We start from the raw sequence: 20,000 nt of genomic DNA, 5'->3' as shown, positions 1-20,000 counted from the left end.
ATGAAAGGAGTTAATATTGTGAGTTTAAATATTAATGGAGCAAGAGAGCAGAACAAGAGAGCTAAACTGTATGAAGTTTTAAAGCAGAAGCACATTGACGTTGCCATGCTGCAGGAAACCCACAGTGATACCAGCAATGCTGCTGATTGGGTGAAGGAGTGGGATGGGTTGGTGATTTTAAGTCACAACACAACGCTCAGTGGTGGAGTCGCCTTGCTCTTTGCTCGCAGTTTTATTCCCTGTTCTTATTCAGTTGAAGAATTTTTAAATGGGAGGCTTTTAAAAGTGAAAACTTTTTATGAGAATGAGGTTTTAGTTTTTATCTGTGTGTACACTCCCACCAGTGCAGTGGAGAGGATGACTTTTTTAGACATGATGAACAATGTGATTGCTGACTGCAACACTGCAGAGATTTTAATTCTGGGTGGTGATTTTAACTGTACTACAGATATTTTAGACCGGAACCACACAGAACCTCACATGGCTTCCCGTAAGCGTCTGTGGGAGATGGTGGAGGCCCACGAGTTGAGCGACATATGGAGAACTTTTAATAAGAACAAGAGACAGTACACGTGGGCCCATGCCATAGACAACTCTCTCTCCCTGGCGAGATTAGATCGTTTTTATGGTTTTAAGCATCAGCTGACGTTTTTTACAAAGTGTTTTATTGTTCCAATAGGCATCTCTGACCACAGCATGGTCCAGTGTACTATTACTAAAGAGAAGGTTAAACCTAGGAGTGCCTACTGGCATTTTAACACAGCTCTTTTAGAAGACACTAATCTTAGAGAGTCTTTTATTTATTTATGGAATTGTTTTAAATCTGAGAAGGCAGCATTTAGTTCACTTCAGCTGTGGTGGGATGTGACAAAAGCACAAGTCAAAGAATTTTGTCAACAGTACACTCTCAATGTCACAAGAGACATTGTTAGATCTCTGAAAGCTCTGGAGGTAGAAATAGTGGAGCTCCAGCGTTTGGAGGCCACTGGAAATCGAGGGCATGTTGAAGCCCTCAAACGTAAAAAATCCAAAATGAACGACCTGTTAGACATTACAGCACAGGGGGCGCTGATCTACTCATGCTTTAAAAGCGCTGCTGAGATGGACGCTCCTTCAAAGTTCTTTTTCAGTTTAGAGCAGAAGAATGGACAGAAAAGATTGATACATGCTGTGCAAACAGAATCAGGGGATCTCTTATCTGAGCCCACTGAAATTCGCCAGCAGACAGTAAGCTTCTACTCGAAGCTGTACAGCAGTGAGTGGTCAGGGGCACAGGTGGTGGAGGACAGCTTCCTCATGAACCTGCCAAAGCTCTCTGAACAAGCGGCCAGAGAGTTGGACACGGAGCTGACGCTGGAGGAGGTTCATGAGGCTCTCCAGGGGATGGAGAATGGACAGGCGTCAGGTATAGACGGTCTCCCTGTCGAGTTCTACAAGGCATTCTGGGCTGTCATAGGGCAGGACGTGCTGGATGTCCTACGGGACAGCGTACGGAGAGGTGAACTCCCGTTGAGCTGCAGGAGGGCCGTCCTGACCCTGCTACCGAAGAAGGGAGACCTGACCCACCTGAAGAACTGGTGCCCGGTCTCACTACTGTGCACTGACTGCAAGCTGCTCTCAAAAGCATTAGCCTCGAGACTGACTAAGGTAATGGAGCAGCTCATTCACCAGGACCAGACGTACTGTGTGCCTGATAGGTCCATATTCGATAATGTGTATTTAATTCGTGACATTTTGGACGTCTCCAGGCTATTGGGCTTAAAGACTGGTCTGATTTCTTTAGATCAGGAAAAGGCTTTTGACCGGGTTGAACATGAATATTTGTGGAAGGTGCTGGAAGCCTTTGGGTTCAGTCCAGGTTTTATAGCCATGATCAGGGTGTTGTACAGTGACATTGAGAGTGTACTGAAGGTTAACGGTGGTTTATGTGCTCCTTTTAGAGTGTACAGGGGGATCAGGCAGGGCTGTTCCCTCTCTGGAATGTTGTACTCTCTAGCTATTGAACCTCTTTTAAATAAGTTAAGAAGTAATCTCTCTGGTTTTAATATGCCACATGCTAATGCCTCAATATGTTTATCAGCTTATGCAGATGATCTGGTAGTGATGATAAACACACAAAATGATGTCAATGTTTTAACTGATATCTTAAATGACTTTCAAATTTTATCCTCCGCCAAGGTTAACTGGTCTAAAAGTGAAGCCATTTTAGTTGGGGGGTGGGGAGGTGGGCAACCGTCACTACCAGGAGGCTTAGCGTGGAAAAGAGGTGGTTTTAAATACTTGGGTGTCTACCTGGGGAACAATGAGTTTTTAAGTAAAAACTGGGAAGGTTCTGTAGAGCACGTGAAGGGCAGACTGAGCAGGTGGAAGCGGCTGGTTCCAAAGATGTCCTACAGGGGGAGAACGCTGGTCCTCAACAACCTCGCCGCGTCGTCCCTCTGGCACAAGCTGGCATGCGTGGATCCGCCGCCGAACCTGCAGGCAAACATCCAGGCCCTGTTGGTGGACTTCTTCTGGGACGGTCTACACTGGATTCCACAGAGTGTGTTTCATCTGCCGAAGGAGGAAGGAGGACAGGGGCTGGTCCAGCTGTCCAGCAGAGCCGCAGCCTTCCGCCTCCAGTTTATCCAGAGACTCCTCACTGGACCCGGAGACTTAGTATGGAGAGCAGCAGCCAGTGGACTACTACGCACAGTTCAAGGACTGGGGCTGGACAGAGCGTTGTTTTTAATGGACACAAAAATGCTGGACATTTCTGGACTACCAGCCTTTTACCGTGGATTTTTTAAAATTTGGAACTGTTTTAAGAAACAAAACAAGGGCTGTAGAACGCTACACTGGCTGCTGGAGGAGCCTCTGGTGTACGGTGGGAGACTGGACATCTCCAGTGTGACCGTCCCTGCACTGTCCAGAACTCTCATCTCCTCAGGGATTATAACGCTCCGGGAGCTTGTGAACATCGCGGGGTCGGACTTGTCGAGGGCAGAGGACCTGGCAGTGCGTATGGGACTGCGGTCCCTGCGTGTTGTCAATCAGCTCCTACACCGCTGGAGATCTGCATTGACATCAGAGGAGCGTGTTCAGCTAATGGACTATTCACACACAGAGACTGGTCCTGCAGAGGACGAACCCTTTCCCCAGCTGAACATCGCTCCTGACCTCGACGGGTGTGCAGGCCCCCTCCTGGAGTGCCGGGGTGAAGGGGAGATGGACTTTGGGTCAGTGTCGGGGAAGCTGCTCTACAGAGCCTGTATCAAGGTTTTAAACAAGAAGAAGCTGAGTGGGAGGGTGGACACCCCATGGAGAAGTGTACATGGTTTTACTGATGATTTTAAACCAGAGTGGACGCACTGTATAAACCACCGTTAACTAAAAAAGCTGCCGACCTCCAGTGGAGGATTTTACACTGTATTATCTCTGTGAACTCTTTTATTTCTGTTTTAAACCCTGATATTGCACATGATTGTCCTTTTTGTTCACAGAGAGAAACAGTTTTTCATGCTTTTATTCACTGCTCCAGATTACTTCCACTGTTTGTGTTTTTACGGAGCATTTTAAGGTCTTTTAATGTTGTTTTTACTTTTCAGTGTTTTATTTTTGGTTTTAAGTTTGTCAGAAAACACCGGTTCAGGTGCCAACTGATCAATTTTATATTTGGTCAGGCCAAAATGGTGATATACCTGAGCCGGAAAAACCAAATTGCACAAAGCACTGACTGTGACGCCATAAAAATTCTGAAAAGGATAATGAAATCTAGAATTTCAATTGATTTTAATTTTTATAAAAGTATGAATGACTTGGATGTTTAGATGTGTGGTGTTGTGAGAATGTGTTGTGTTCTGTTGCAGAAAGGAAACTTAACTTTGCAGCAGAACTAAACTAATCACTCATATTTAAAATAATTTATTGACATTTATTTTAATACGTATTTATTTATTTACTTACTTATTTATTTATTGAGTCACTGTGACTTTTATATGTGACTTGTGTAAATAAAGATGCGTAAAAAGTCAAAAAAAGTCTCTCTCTCACTATCCTCTCTCTCTCTCTCTCTCTCTCTCACTATCCTCTCTCTCTCTCTCTCTCTCTCTCTCACTATCCTCTCTCTCTCTCTCTCTCTCTCTCTCTCTCTCTCTCTCTCTCACTATCCTCTCTCTCTCCCCCTCTCATCTCTCTTTTACTCTTAATCTCTCCACCTGCCCCCCCGTCTCTCCCCCTTCCTCTTACTCCTGCTCTCCCTCTCATTTCTCTCTCTCTCTCTCTCTCTCTCTCCCCCTCTCTCTCTCTCTCTCTCTCTCTCTCTCTCTCTCTCTCTCTCTCTCTCCCCCTCTCATCTCTCTCTTACTCTTAATCTCTCCACCTGCCCCCGTCTCTCTCCTTTCCTCTTACTCCTGCTCTCCCTCTCATTTCTCTCTCTCTCTCTCTCTCCCCCTCTCTCTCTCTCTCTCTCTCTCCCTCTCTCTCTCTCTCTCTCTCTCTCTCTCCCCCTCTCATCTCTCTCTTACTCTTAATCTCTCCACCTGCCCCCCCGTCTCTCTCCTTTCCTCTGACTCCCGCTCTCTCTCTCACCCCCCCTTTCCTCTCACTCCTGCCCCCTCCTCTCACTCTCTTTCTCTCTCTCTCGATATTTCTCTCTTTTTAAAACTTACCTTCTCTGCAAGCTCTCTTTATTGTCATCATCTCTTCCACTGCTCTTTCCTCTTTCCAGACATCTTCTGACACAGACCTGCACCGAGATCCATGCTTCAGGTTGCAGCTGACCACAGACACTTCATCAAAGTCTAAAACCTCTAAGAGGAAAAAGACTCACTTCATTACTGCAGTCCAGAAAAAGCACGAACTTGACCTCTGCTTTGTCCATGACCTTCATCCAGCCCTGCAGGTTCTCCTGGTTCGGAGGAAATCCATCGATGAGGAAGCGGAACTTGTTCTGGTCGGTCTGCATGGTCTCCTCCATCGCCTAGAGGTGACACAGAAGATGGGATGAAGAACAGCTTTTCCACATAAAACCCAGAGGAAGTGAAGATTCCGTCTATACTGTAGGCCTGGGTCAGGATCACACGGCTATTCCAGTCATGCCTAAGGAGGGAAGAAACCAGAACCTGGCTCTCTCTGGACGTTCTGTAGATATGAGATTCTTTTGTAATAGATACATAAAAAAAAAAAAGGCTTTCACATTCACCACAGTGGCTTTCGAAACTCAAGGTTTTTCCCCACATTCCCCAAATGGCTTCCTTTTCCTCATGTTAGCATGCTCACATTGCTACATCGCTTCACTTCCTCAATCTCACTGCCTTATTTAAACTTCTGACCCTTACTAGCCTCCTTGCTATTTTAAGCCGTAGTTTTTCCACAGTACCACATCACACGTTCTCTCCAGTCTCGTACTCCTGAACCTGGTTCATTTTTACGGTTGAAACCCTGGAAGACTTAATCACGCAGCAGCTCTGGACTGGTCTGGAACATCTCACCCTTCTCAGTAAGGCGATGGTGATCTCCACAGGAGCGAACTCTCCTCGCTCGAAGCAGCTGTCGACGATCCGGCCGAACTCGGAGTCTGGACGTCTGCGCTCTTCTCTCAGCAGCTGTCCGGCGGAGAGGTGTGTGTAGCTGTAGTACTGAGAGAGAGAGAGAGAGAGAGAGAGAGAGACGGACACTCATGTCTTGTTGCTTCACAGTTTGCATCACGCAAAACTTATTCCTGTCCACCAGGGGGCGCACTTAGCATGCAAGAGTCTCATCACTGGCGGGTGGGAAAATCTAACCAGGATCATTTTAGTTAAACTGTTTATTTTAATTACACCATGACCAAGTGTTTCAAACTTGACCAAGTGACCCAAATTCAGACTATTTTTGAGTTTAAGAGGAAACAGCACGAGCGCAGTTCAATGCTTTTTATTCATTGCTATAGAATTCTATAGAAAGTGACTTAATTTCCGAGCCATTATCAGATAAATAAATCGGATGAACAACCTTTTTAAAATATGTGAAAGCATTTTCCCGAAGGTTTAAGAGTTAAACAGTCTCAGTATCAGCGACCTGCAGGATCTTTTATATGGTGCATAATCACAATGATCGTTTTTTACTTAAAAAAAACTCTATTTCCGTGTTTTACCTCAGCAATCTTGGAGCACTGAGTGCCTTTTCCTGCCCCAGGTCCACCCAGGACGAACACAACCTCAGGGGTCATCATGGAGAGAGAGAGAGAGAGAGAGAGAGAGAGAGAGAGAGAGAGAGAAAAGAACTCCTGGGAACTTTCACAGGTCTCGCGCATGCTTTACTTTCGGTTTCTATTCACGTGAAATCTAACCAGCTTCCTCTCGTTAGCCTGGACAGAGGTTTGGTACATATTCTGACTTGTTAGACACACTCTTACATCAGCGCTGCACAAAGTATTGGCACCCCTTTACCCTTAACACTGCTGTGAAGGGGGTGCCAATACTTTGTCACACCTTACCTATGGACTAATCTAAAGCGTTCTGTTTAGCTTAGTGATACTCAGTGTGCATAGCTCTGACAGGTGTATGCATCTTTACAGCACAGTAACACCCCCGGTACCTGTATGCTCACATGGAAGGAGTCTCCAGTGTCAGAGCTTTAAACACTAAGAGGCCACGCCTCCTTCCGAGCCAATCCAGTGCACTCAAACACAAGTGGTGTGTGTGTGTAGATAAATAAATAAAACAAACATTTTGAAGTAGGAGACATCTTTTAATATCATGTTACACCCGATGATCATGTGACTTTGTGTATTAAGATAAAACATTAGGGCTAACACCAGGCTGCTGGGGCTGGGTTACATCACTCATTAATCCTTATTGCATTTTTTCTTTACAGTAATATGATGGAAGCCTAAACGAGGCTGTGTGTAAAGGTGATCCTTCTGACCAATCACATGCTCCTCTACAGACTCTCCATTTAAACTCTATCTAAATACTGCAGGATGATTTTGAACCATGATAGGTGTCCAATATATATTCCTCTTTAATATATTGTGTCGACGGTCATCACAATAAAATATTGTGTCCATGTTCTGCGACCCTACTTAAAATTAAATTAAGAACCATTTTTAATGTACTCTTTAAATGGTAATTTAGCCACAGCAGCACTATCGGTGCTTGGCCCCCTGTGATCGCTGCTCAAGGTGGTTATTATTAATAACAATAACAGCAATAATAATAATAAGAAGAAGAACATAATAACGATATGACACACACTCATCCATATGGCCACAGATTAAAACGCCAAATCCCTTTGAACTAAGAGTACTATAAGTACTAAATACCATTCCTATTGAAAATTTGCCCTTTAATTTGGACTCTATTGCTCTACTTCTAGAGGAATACTCTTCCTCTTGGGCATTAAGTGGAAATGATGACAGAATGTCCCCCTTACACACACACACACACACACACACACACACTCGCTCCTAAACAAAAATATAGTTAAATGAATAAAAAGATAAAGGTGTGAATAAATGAAGTGTAGCATCGCTGAAGGGGCGGAGTCAGCAGGTTCAACCCTCTCGATCGAAGACTGACTTGACGTCGGTGAAAACCTGCACAGGTGAAAGACAGCCAATCAGAATTAGCTAATTATTATTATTATTATTATTATTATTATTATTGATAGCTCAGCCCACTGTAGACTGACCTCACTGACGGAGCATGAGGCATCAATGGTGCGCACTTTACCCTGCTTCTCGTACTGCTCTATGATTGGCCGTGTGGACTGCAGGTACGTCTGGATCCTGAGGAGGAAAACGTTAAAGACAAACTGAACAAAAATAAATCCGTTTAAATGGAAAGGAAAGATGGTGAAGAAGTTCTGAAGAGGAGACAGAGGTCATGGGGTTAGAATGACGGGAAGGAGGTGAGAAGGTCAACCAAGAGATGAGGAAAGTGAGCAGAACCTAAAATCTGTTAGACCTACAGAACATGGGGTTAATGGAACCACTGGGAATGATGCACCTTTGAGGTTCTTAAAGATGGAACCTTTGAGAACATAGGGTTCTGAGAGCGGAGAACCTTTGAGAACATTGGAAATAGCTAACACGAGACCTTTAGGGAATCAGAAATTTGGATATTGTTAACACAGAGCCCTGATAACATTCCTGTAGGAAGTAGGACCTTTGGGAATGTAGCACCTGGGAATCTCGGGTCATCGGGAATCTTCAGCTTTGTGAGCACTTTGTAATAAAGATCTGGATTTTATCTAAACATGTGGAGATGAAGATACCTTTTCTCCAAACTCTCTTTGTTGTCATCAGTCCTGCCGCTGCTCTTCCCTCTTTCTAGACACCGGTTGATACAAACCTGCAACCAGAACCCCAAAAATCAGCCCTCGGGTTCCACAAGATGATGTCAGGGTGTCGAGGTAACTGAGGTAACTACAAAAACCACAACTCACTTCAGTGCTGCAGTCAAAAAACAGGATGAATTTGACGTCCGCTTTGCCGTCCATGACCTTTATCCAGCCCTGCAGGTTGTCCTCGTTACGCGGGAAGCCGTCGATCAGGAAGCGGAACTTGTTCTCATCCTTCTTCATGGTCTCCTCCATTGCCTAGACATGACAGAAAATTAGAACTCTAACAGATACTCAAGACTTTTGGGGAAATGGGGTGTGTTTGGTGGTGTGATTTCTGAGAGCTCTCCAAGACTGGTCCAAATCCCTGAAGCCACTAGCGATAGCTAACACACTCCTCCATCATCTTTAACCATGACATTCCCCAATCGCTGCACTTTGCTAATCAGAGATTGCTGACGTGACTGCAGAAGCTCAAAGTGCAGGAATAAAGTAATAAACAGGAGCAGGCTCAAACCAGACATAACATCAGACGCTGAGGGAAACGTTTGGACTGTGTTACGTCTGGGTGAAATACATTTCCTTCCATCTTACAAGAACCCCAGAAGATTGGGACTCGGTTTATACAGAACGCCGTCCTTGGAAGTGACCTCGGGTGCAGACAAGGGGACCAGCAGAATGTCTGTGGTGCTAAACCAAAATGAAACTGAAGAACTAAAGAAGCCTCAGAGTCTGAACATGGCTGGTGTGTCTGCATTCCCAACATGCAGAGGAACTACACCTGATGCCTCCAGTTTAATCAGCAGATCAGGTGTAGCTTCTGCATGATGGGAATGAACAATTCCTGAATAAGATATAGTGGACCCTCGGCATCCGAATGCCTTTCCTTACAGATTTTCACCTTAAGAATTGAAATCTGCATCGCCATACGAAGCATACGACCTGAACCGAACGCTGGCTAAGTTCGGGAGCCGTTCAAAACTCGTCAGTGGAAAGCCAAGCGAAGCTGACCGAAGCGAGTTTTATGATTTCTTTTCAGTCAGAGAAAGCTGTTTGGAAAGAGTCAACCCAAGATACCAACGTCACCTTCGGGCATGTGTCCAGGTGATCTTTGGGGTGTTTTTTTGTGGACAGATTGGGGGCATGGGTGCTCTGTTCTATTTTTAGCCCAAGCTTGGTGGCACGACTTCCTGTGAGGAGCCTGGAATGTTTGGCTTGGGTCAGTTCTTCATAAGAAGTTTACATACGCTTCGTATTTTCACCTTAAGAACTTGGAATTCGTAACCCGAGGTTCCACTGTACCTAAAAAAAAAATGTCCTCTCCCCACTGTACTATACTAATATTATTACATATCTAATTTGACTTAATGAATAGTTTTCTATGTAATATTTAAGCACCCTTTGGTCCACCCCTTTGGTCCACCCCTTTGGTCCACCCCTTTGGTCCATCCAGGTCATTTTTGTGTGTATATAATTTAGAGAACAGAAATGATTTTGCATACCAAGAACCCATATGCAAAAGTGTCTCTGTTCCACCCCCCCTCCACACCCCCCTGACACCAGTCAGTCTGGACCTGAGGAACTGGAAATTCAGGGAGCTGAACAACAACACCCAGAACCGGAATTCTGACTCTTTAAACCTTTCCATACTTTGTGTGTTTAACGCGTTGTTGTTAGCCATGTCCATCTCTGTCCCTGCTGCTAACGTACAATTCTTCTGTTTCGATCCTAAATGAATCTCAACTCTCAATTAATCTGAATAAAGCACTGATTCTGCAACACTTCATTATTCAAGTTCTGTGAAGATCTTCCTCATTAATCTTTTAAAAGCCTGTGGTCAACAACAGGATAATATAATACATATCAAGATTTTTTTTTATTTAGCGGTCAAACAGGTCACGAGTTAAAGATACAAAGCGTCCTGTGTAACTTTTTTTCAGTTTTCTACAGTGGCTGAGAAGGTTCAGAACACAAGAACAAATCCAAACACAAAGTGGAAAAGATAAGTATAGTTAGTGAATGGAATTCTTCCCTCTGATTGGAGTTTCATGTTTGGGGATGACCCCTTCCTGTTCCAACATGACTGCACACCAGTGACCAAAGCAAGGTCCATAAAGACATGGATGAGTGAGTTTGGTGTGGAGGAACTTCACAGAGTCCTGACCTCAACCCCATAGAACACCTTTGGGATGAATTAGAGAGGAGACTGTGAGCCAGTCCTTCTCGTCCAACATCAGTGCCTGACCTCATAAATGTGCTTCTAAAGGAATGGTCAAAAATTCCCATAAACACACTCCTAAACCTTGTGGAAAGCCTTCCAGAAGAGCTGAAGCTGTTATAGCTGTAAAGGGCGGGACAACTCCATATTACATTCATGTGCAGGTGAAGGCAGACGTCCCAAAACTTTTGGCAGAATAGTACATGTTTGTTTTTTTTGTGTTTTTTTAAACATTTAAAGTTGCACTATTGAGAAAAATAATGGTTTAAAGTGAAGGCAGAACTCCACACATGTACAGGAAATAAAGTTAGATTCACAATTTCCTACTTCCTTTAGATCCTGAGTGACAGATGTCTTGTCCAATCAGAGGGAAGAATTCCATTCACACACTATATCTACCTTTTCCGCTCTGTTTGATTTGTCCTTGTGTTTTCACTTTTTTTATCTAGATTTGTCCAGATTTTTTGCTCTTGGTCAGTGTGTGAGTGTGACCTACAGACCGTCTTCAGTAAGTTGATGGTGATCTCCACAGGGACAATCTTTCCCTCTTTGATGTAGCGGTCGATGAGCTGTCCGGACTCGGAGCCTTGCCGGTTGCGCTCCTCTCTCAGCAGGTCTCCAGCAGACAGATGGGTGTAGCTGTAGTTCTGATACACACACACAGGGGGCGCAATGAGGCAAGGAGTAACAGTTACACACCCAGAGTAAGGTCTACACTCATTTCTGCAGTCATGTTAACCTCTGACTCTGATCAGTTCTCTCTAACAGCAGCTCGGACTGTAGCGCAGGTTTATACTAATGCACTCGCTATACCTTACGGTTTCCATAGCAACGGCTCCTAACGGGTGTAATCTTTGTATGTATGGAAGGAGTCTCCAGTGTCAGAGCTGTAAGTTGCTGGTTACAGTAACAGATCTGTGATGTGTGGAGTGACGGATTCATTTAAATGATAAAAAGCTGCTCAGGTTTCAGACGAAGAGGAGGAAGTGACTTCAGGAGGAACAGGAAGTGGAGAAGGTTCAAAATCCTCTGTCACACCATCAAACCTGGTCTTTATAACAGTGTGTGTGTTTACTCAGCTGGGTGGGGACAGAAACCACACCCACAGCCTCACACTGCCACACACACACACACACACTCAGAAATATGTAGAATTGTATTACTAATTTATTTATTTTTAATAAACAGCAGTGGCTCATCTGCATGTGGAATAAACTGGACATTGTTTTACATTCCAGTTTATTGACTAACTTTTATTTAAATTGTTTGTTTTTTTTTACAGCACTGACTTTTAAACCCTACACAGTGTCTAAAATCTCCAGACATCGTGGTGTTAACATCATGATACATGATCTTCTCAGTGACTGTGTGAGCAGTGTCCAAAATAGTGCACTAATAGCCCATAAGTGTCATTTTTTTTACATCCTCAGTCACAGGAGTGCACTTCTAGAGGGAATTTAGTGGTCAGTGAGTGTGAACCGGGCGGTTCGGTTCGGGTCACGACCTCATGGGCTTGCAGGGAGATAATAAAGGTCCGGGTGAAGGCTGGAAATGATCAACACTAGAGAGTGAATTTGGGAGCAGACCCAAGTGACCCGGAAATAAGCTGGATGGGAATGACCACAGCATGTACAGGGCACTGGGCAGGGTGGACAATGATAATGATAATAAAGTGTTGAAGGAATGTACTGAGCGTCTTTAAGGAAGGGGGGGGCATTTTAGGATGCGGCCATAAGGAGAGCAAAGTGTGTGTGTGTGTGTATCCTGTACATCCCGGTTTCTGGATGTTTTCTATTTTATTATTCTCTATTATTCTGGCACGAGACCGGTCGTGTGTGATGTGGCGCGAGCGCGAGTCCGGGTCTAACCTACCTCGACAATTTTGGCGCACTGGGTTCCTTTTCCGGCTCCGGGTCCGCCCAGGACGAACACAACCTGCGGTTTCATGGCGAGAAAAATCCTCGGGGCTTTTTTACACAGGCTGCGGAGCGGTCCACCGATCATAAACCCCGCAGAACAAACCGTCGAAAGGTCGCTGATGAATGAGCGGAACGAGCTGGCCGGTAAGTAGGAAGTGGCGCCCGGAGCCTATTCCTCTTCCGCTGTGACGCCAGCGCGACCAATCAGCGAAAAGTGGGGCGTGTGCTGCGTTGCCACAAACCACGCCCGGTGCTGTGAACGCGCACGCTTGATGCTGCTGCTGCGGCCGCTGGTGCTCCGTGCGCGTGACCTGAATAACCATCAGCACTAGCTACGATTGAACAGCGACCGTTGTGTTTTCCGTGAAAATAATAATAATTAAAAAAACCCGTTACGGATTAATGACTTTATTAATTATGAGTTGATATATATGTATATATATATATGTATATATATATATATATATATATGCTTTAATCTAAAGATGAACGCCGAGGATTATTCAGATTCGACGGGTTTGCGTTTCCGGTGCCGTCATTCAGCGCGCGCGTGTTGTCTTCTCATCCCCAGCTCGTGCAGGATGCCTTCGGCTCGGATGCTGCCGCCGCCGCCTCTTCTTTCAACACCTCGCCATTGACATGACGGCGGGGACAGAGGGCGCGGAGACAGGCACGGTGGGGAAGTGGGAACCGGAAACCGAGCGCATTCGAACCGCGTCGCGTGCACAGCCGAGCCCGGGGACAAACTCCAAGGGCAGTGCGGCACTCCACGGGAGGAGAGGTGGAGGAAGAGCACGAGGAGGAGGAGGAGGAGGAGAAGGTGGTGGTGGTGGAGAAAGAGAAGGAAGAAGGGGGGGTCGAGTTGAGCTACCTTTCACCCCGTTTCTCTGCACCGTAGCGCTCCATCTTCTTTATTCCATTCATGTGCATGGCTTTTCCCTCAGAAATGGCTTAAGCGCGCGCGCCATCCATTCACTCTGGTCGCTTAGCAACCCGCAGTGGCGCGCGAGACCCATATTTCAATTTCAATACCGCGGAAATGTTCAATCTTTATTATTATTTCTTGTTTTATAAAGACACGTATAATTAAATAATTTCTGTCATCATCACTTCCTTATCGATTCTACTCTCGTGTTGTGATAAAATAGCGACAATTATCTCCACTAGTTAACTAGGCTAGCTATCCAGTCAGAATTCTGTTTATTATTTTTTTTTTCTTACGTCAGTAGAGCTCTCTATCCTCGTGTTATAACTATAAACAAATTAATGATTAAAAATTAAATAATCGATAAACCTCAGTATTAGTATTATTTTTCTTGTTAATTCAGAGTGATTTGCCGAGCTAACTCCGCAGTTTCGTATTCAGGGAAAGTTAGCTAGCGACGTTCTATTCTTAGCTTAGCTACAGCGGGCTAGCTAGGCAATTTTAAAAAACGATCTATGTATGTGTTAGGAAGAAACGGCTATACGTGTAATATTTAATAAAAAAAAACCCTGATATTGTTATTATTATTATAAACCAAACCTGTGTTTCACACCGCATACAATTACCTCAGAAATAGCAGCATAGCGGCAAAGCTAATTTTGTAGCCTGACAGCAGCTCACTGTGTGTGTGTGTGTGTGGTTTTACACTACAATATATTATTAGCAATACGTGAAAGTTTTTTCAGACAGCACAGCGCAAGCGTTACTCTCACCTTGCTAAAAAAAAAAAGGACTTGAACATATGAGCGTCCGGCTCAGAGCGGTCTCGCTATCGCTCATCGCGTTCACGCTCCTGGTAGGCGGGGCCATGGGCTGCCTCCAGAGCGTGGTGTGTAAGCCGCGCGTGCGGCGTGAGAACATCGTGGTGTACGAGGTGTCGGCGTCCATCGACCGGAGCCCCACGGTGGTGGAGGAGAACTCACCCATCGTGCTGCGCTACAGGACACCCTACTTCCGCGCCTCCGCCGGAGTGGTCATGCCGCCCGTGCCCAGGAACGAGACGTGGACAGTGGGCTGGATTCAGGCTTGTACGCAGATGGAGTTCTACAACACGTACGGAGACGCGGGCGTGTGAGTATCCATGATGCATCACTCCTCATTAGAAACAATAATAATCATCATCATCATTTCTTATCATACAGCAGTGTACTTGTTCTTAGCGCACCATTGTGACCCCAACTGACATACTAATTAGTGTTTTCAAACAATGACTATTTACTCATCCTGCTCCTTCTGAACCACACCAAAAACCAACATGATCAGTAATTCAGCCACTCGGCTGCTGTAGTTCTGCACCTGCTCGGTAGGAGGCGCCAGAGAGTGCATCATACAGCACACCTGATTATATTTCAGCTCATGTGTGAGTAATGTTGCCGTGAAACACGTGAATGATCACCCTTTCTTTCCTCCATCCACTCACTGTATTTGAGAGAAGAAGGTCCACTGTGACCTCTGACCCCTGAACATATTCCTCCCGCCGCAGGTCGAGCTGGGAGCTGCCGGAGCTGCGTGAAGGCCGCGTGAAAGCCATCAGTGACTCGGACGGCGTCAGCTACCCGTGGTACGGCAACACTACGGAAACGGTGACCATCACGGGTCCGACGTCCAAACCATCACGTCTCACCGTCAGCATGAACGATAACTTCTACCCGAGCGTGACGTGGGCGGTGCCCGTGGGTGAGAGTGGAGCACCGGCACTCACTCGCGTGACTCGTGACCAGAGCTTCATCACGTGGTTGGTGGCGCTGAACACCGTGACGCGTGAGAAGATCCTGCTGCAGACGGTGCGGTGGCGCATGCGAGTCGACATCGCGGTTGATCCCATGATGCCACTGGGTTCCCGTGCCACTCTGGTCAGCCGGACACACCAGGAACAGCCTCTTATCCTCTCCAACAACGAACCCATTCCGCCAAACGCGCTGGCGCGACCCAACGCCAATGATGCCCAAGTGTTAATGTGGAGGCCGAGGAGAGGGCCACCGCTAGTGGTCATCCCCTCCAAATAGACCTGCTAGGCAAAACCAGATCACGGTGCAGTGTGGCTAAAACACGTCCACTAGCTTCTGTCTGTTTGTCCAGGAGTATAGTATCATGGGGGGGTTAGTGGACGGTTTTACAAATGAATGGTCCTTGCATGAGCAATGGATCATGGGAAATAAACGCATGGGTTTCCTGAGAGATGGTGATGAGAAATGTTAGACTGTTGGATGAAGCAGTACAAGACGACTGATCTGAATCGGTGATCGATTGATACGGACTGCATGGTCATGTGACGTGAGACAGACCTTCTTACACTGATAATACTTGTCCAGTTTAATGACCATGGATTATTAGTGTAAGAGCCTTCACACTGCTTTAGTGGACGCTAGCAGAGACGCTTAGCTAGCAAACACCAGGTGTAGCATGATTAGCGATGTCTCTCTCTCTCACACACGCACACACACACACACACACACACACAGAAAGCTGGTATGACTGATCTGGAATGAGTTTCCCCTCACTCCTCCTCACTCAGGTGCTGCACTGTAGGCAGTTTCCATATTAGCACACACTCCATCTGTCCTCCGTCCCTCCTGCGTCCCTCTCTGCTGTCCTCCATCTGTCCTCCATCCCTCCTGCATCCTTCTGTCCATCTCTGCATCCCTCTCCTGCCCTGACAATGTTACAGCGTTAATCTTCATCATGTAATCCACTTGCTCTCAGTCTCTCTCTCTGCCTGTGAATCTATCTATCTATCTATCTATCTATCTATCTATCTATCTATCTATCTATCTATCTATCTAAATTATTTTCCACTTATCTTTAATTCCTGACCATTTCAAGATTCAAAGGTAATCATTTGACTAAGGTATGACACATGTGACTCACACACACACACACACACACACGGAGTGTTGTGTAAACCAGGATGTTAAACACCAGCAGCATATTTGGACATCACACACCTGATCTTTAAACTCCCACATTTTCGTAGAGGAAAAAACCAACCTCGTTGCTGAAAATGTAAAACAATGACATTAAAAAAGGAGGTTTTTTTGTTTTTTTCTGAAGATCAACACTTAACAGCTGATTTCACTTTGAATATCGCTTCTTCTTGTTCATATCGAGTCTATGCAATGGCTACACACATGCTAGCTAACTGCGGAGAGGAAGAAGAAGCCTGGGACTCTGAGCATGGACGGTTCTTTAAGTGGACGGAGGAGATTTTAGACTTTTCTTGCATGCCCACGGTTTTACTGGAAACAAACTGTGATGTGTTCCTGTGGAGGGGCCGGCCTTTGGGGTCGGCTTCGAATAAAACAGCACTGAGCATCTCTTAATCAACGGAGTTCTGCTTTTATTACAGTACATGAGAGAAATTGACCATCTTTAGATTGACCATGTTCAGGCAGATGATGAACATACAGATCCTGAGAGTGTTCCTCAGGAAACCTTTCACCAGTCACCATTTCATGTAAACATTAAGTGAGTAAGAAGTCTATGATCAGGCACATGCCAGCTATCAGAAACCTAAAACATAGTGTCTTTAATACTGCACAGTCTCGTCTCTAAGCCGACATCCTCCATGTAACACTAGATCATCATATTTAGATCATCACACTCCTGAACTTCATGCACACTTGACGCCTTAATACTTCTTCTCCGAGTCTCTGCACATCACATGGTTCAGGCCGAGTCCGTCGTGCTATTGCTTGCTCGGGTTCACGCCAGGTTTCCAGTCGTACCCGTAGAGAAACGTGGCCGTGATGACCAGCACAGCGCCCACGAAGAACAAACTGTGAGAGAGAAACAAACTTTACTTCTCACCAACGAAGCTCAGGGGGACTAAAATCTCCTGACCGCTGATTCTCATAGTGACCTAGTGACCTTGCAAAAGAAGGAACATGTCTTCCTATAGGAACTAGACTACACTCCATTTTTACTTGTTTCAAGTTATTGTTCTGCTAGCTTAGTGGTTAAGGTGTTGGGCTACTAAGTAGAAGGTTGTAAGTTTGAATCCTAGGTCCACCAAGCTCCCACTACTGGACCCCTGAGCAATGCCCTTTAACCCTCAATTATTAAAAATGTAAGACAAGGGCGTCTGCTGAAATACCGTAAAAAGGTAGGCTAGCTATATTTTTAAAACCTATTTAATTCTGAAGATGTTTAATTAGAACGTAAAGTCCACACTCAGCTATGAATGGGATACCTGGAGGGATTAAAGTCCTGCAGCCAGAAGTAGGAGATGACCGTAGATAACATGATGGAGCCGGACATAGCGAAGCTCTTCAGGATGTTATCTGCATACTTGATGACCGCCGCGACGATCAAGCCACCCGTAGCCTACAATCCAAAGCAAAGCTGAGTTAAACCAACATGCGAGTGAAGGCCAGGAGGTGAAGCCATTAAAAACAACCTGTATTAACCTGCAGAATGACCACGGCCCAGGTCACACTGTTAAAACCCTGCAAAATCCCGTTCTCCCAGACCTTATCCCCATCCTGCAGAAACATTCCGGTTAGACCGAAGAACAGACCAAACAAACCTGCAGGGAGAGGCAGAAACAAAAGAGTCGAGTATTTTCCGAAAAAATATTTCAACAAGCAAGTAAACATCAGGCCGCTAGCGAGTATTAGCTCAAACCTGACCACTTTCTACTTTCAGGACAGGACAAACAAGCAGACATATAAAAAAGATCCCTGACCTAGCTGAATGTTGCGGATCAAGACACTCTGCTTGGTTTCTTTGAGGATCTTCTCGAAGTAAACGCCGGCAAATCCACTGGAGAAGCAGGCGAACAGAATGGCCAGTACCCCGATTAACCGCGAACCCGAGTCCATCTTGGACTCGAACTCGGAGCGTGTTGGCCACTGTCAGAAACACAGAAGATTAGCTGCTTAGCGTTATACAGTCCTTGTGTACACACACTTTTTCTGGTTTGTCTAGACTGTTTGGAGACTCGGGTGTGTGTCTACTCGACCCTGCTGATCCTGACTCTCGTCTTAAGCCTAGAAGCAGGACGTCGTTTACACTTGTCATGTGATGTCTTTTCCATAATGCAATAATGAATTTGATCGAGGTCAGCAGTTCCTTTAGTTATGAAAATGAAGAGTGATCTGTCAGCCAATCAGCTTTCAGCGCAGGTGTTAGTGAATACCAGGAGATTTATATTGAACATTCTCATCATCAGGTAGTTATTACCTGTACAAAAGCGATTCCTGTCATCAGTATGAATAAGGACAGCCACTGGCAGATGCCCAGTCTCCTCCCCAGCATGGAGATGGAGAACAGAGCCGTGGTGAGGATCTTCAGCTGATAAGTCACCTGCAAAACAAACCCAGCGGTCAGGACGGGGCGTCCTGCTCCTCAGCCCCTGATTTCACCCACTCAGAGGCGTGGTCGTGAATGTCTGTTAGATACGATCAGGTAAGAGAGTGGTTCACCTGGTAGGTAGCAGCATCCAGGTTGGACAGAGCCACGTAGAGCAGGTTGTTCTGCAGCGTGTAGACACCAGAGGGAATCACCAGCTTCACGGTCTCTGAGGGTCTGTGAACGATCTCCTCCTTCAGCTCCTGGTACAGATCTCGGACACTACAACCTGAAGAACACAAAACACTCAGCATGTCTACAAAAATAAATAAATAGACAAAAATAAATAAATATACAGCAAAAACCAAATATAATCTGGGAAAAATCAAAGTTGGAAATAATAGAAAACTTCCATCTCAAATGAGCCAGAGTGTGTGACTGTTACAGAAATATCATTATTAAAAACAAACATCTGTAAATATTTTAATATTAGAGATCAGGATCTCAGTGTTTTATCGTCACATTGCTCTTCTCTCATGTCTAGTCGTTTGATTTAACTTTAATAAGAGTGGCTCGTGATTTCCACCAGTCTCTGGAAGCCACTTTGCGGAGCGTGAGTCTAAAGCACACTGAAGGAGACTCACTGTTGTAGCTGAAGATCAGCAGGGAGCAGATGAGGATCTTGAGGATCTCGGAGAGCAACACTGCGGACGAGGCGAGGTATCGCGGCCCCTCGGATTGCAGGGTGCGGGAGTAGCGCATGGTGAGGACCAGCGAGGTGGTCTGGATCATCAAAACCCCCAGAGAAACATACTTCAACCGGTTAGATACGAACGTATAGGAGATGCTGGATGGCTCCTCGCGGATGAAGGGGGCAGGCTTAGCAGAGACGCCCAGTTTGGGCTGAGGAAGGTAGACAGGTAAAGAACACACACACAATCAGCTATTGATACACTTGTGTTGAGCTACAGTTAATAAGTATTCACCTACACAATGGTCTAGGAGTACTACTGACTTCTGGACTCTCTGATTGGTCAGAAAGTGTTGATTAATTTTCAGAAGGGCAGGTAGAAACTCATTCACAGCGACTTGTACAGTGGACGTGCCACATTCACGGATTAAAAATGTGTGTGTGTGTGTGTGTGTGTGTGTGTGGAAGGAGTCTCCAGTGTCAGAGGGAAAGCTTGAACTTTTATGGTAACATGACATTTGTTTAATCTTATTGACATGAAGAGAGAGAATAAAGATAGAACAGAAGCAACAGGACTAATCCACTGTGGTGTTT

General features: G+C 45.5%; 4 protein-coding genes across 4 annotated transcripts in view; 1 reads left to right on the top strand and 3 right to left on the bottom strand.

Annotated features, from left to right (window-relative positions):
- The window catches only part of LOC131356164 (UMP-CMP kinase-like), an 11,678-nt gene extending 5,123 nt beyond the window's left edge, over positions 1-6,555 (bottom strand). The window contains exons 1-4 of the mRNA XM_058395041.1: positions 6,116-6,555; positions 5,472-5,618; positions 4,811-4,960; positions 4,650-4,726 (exon numbers count right to left, since the gene is read on the bottom strand). Coding sequence (XP_058251024.1) covers positions 4,650-4,726; positions 4,811-4,960; positions 5,472-5,618; positions 6,116-6,274 — 533 coding nt within the window. The 5' untranslated portion in view covers positions 6,275-6,555. The remainder of the gene's footprint in view (positions 1-4,649; positions 4,727-4,810; positions 4,961-5,471; positions 5,619-6,115) is intronic.
- Positions 6,556-6,977: 422 nt separating this feature from the next.
- On the bottom strand, positions 6,978-12,608 carry LOC131356165 (UMP-CMP kinase-like). The gene is made up of 6 exons (XM_058395042.1): positions 12,395-12,608; positions 11,023-11,169; positions 8,410-8,562; positions 8,239-8,315; positions 7,654-7,750; positions 6,978-7,558 (listed from the first exon to the last, which is right to left on the bottom strand). The coding sequence occupies exons 1-6, from the start codon at positions 12,524-12,526 to the stop codon at positions 7,517-7,519; spliced, it is 648 nt and encodes a 215-aa protein (XP_058251025.1). The 5' UTR covers positions 12,527-12,608; the 3' UTR covers positions 6,978-7,516.
- Positions 12,609-12,626: 18 nt separating this feature from the next.
- On the top strand, positions 12,627-18,280 carry fam78ba (family with sequence similarity 78 member Ba). Its single transcript, XM_058395040.1, has 2 exons — positions 12,627-14,497; positions 14,910-18,280. Exons 1-2 carry the CDS (start codon positions 14,169-14,171, stop codon positions 15,430-15,432), a joined length of 852 nt encoding a protein of 283 aa, XP_058251023.1. The 5' UTR covers positions 12,627-14,168; the 3' UTR covers positions 15,433-18,280.
- slc35a3b (solute carrier family 35 member A3b) overlaps positions 17,065-20,000 on the bottom strand; it is a 9,073-nt gene continuing 6,137 nt past the window's right edge. Inside the window, exons 3-9 of the mRNA XM_058395039.1 lie at positions 19,360-19,618; positions 18,850-19,004; positions 18,608-18,730; positions 18,111-18,276; positions 17,833-17,951; positions 17,616-17,749; positions 17,065-17,202 (exon numbers count right to left, since the gene is read on the bottom strand). Of these exons, the coding sequence (XP_058251022.1) occupies positions 17,112-17,202; positions 17,616-17,749; positions 17,833-17,951; positions 18,111-18,276; positions 18,608-18,730; positions 18,850-19,004; positions 19,360-19,618 (1,047 nt within the window). The 3' untranslated portion in view covers positions 17,065-17,111. The remainder of the gene's footprint in view (positions 17,203-17,615; positions 17,750-17,832; positions 17,952-18,110; positions 18,277-18,607; positions 18,731-18,849; positions 19,005-19,359; positions 19,619-20,000) is intronic.

Source organism: Hemibagrus wyckioides, linkage group LG07, assembly GCF_019097595.1.
Source record: "Hemibagrus wyckioides isolate EC202008001 linkage group LG07, SWU_Hwy_1.0, whole genome shotgun sequence".
NCBI lineage: Eukaryota > Metazoa > Chordata > Actinopteri > Siluriformes > Bagridae > Hemibagrus > Hemibagrus wyckioides.
Note: the sequence above shows the minus strand (reverse complement) of the source record. Positions and strands in the feature narration are given on the sequence as shown.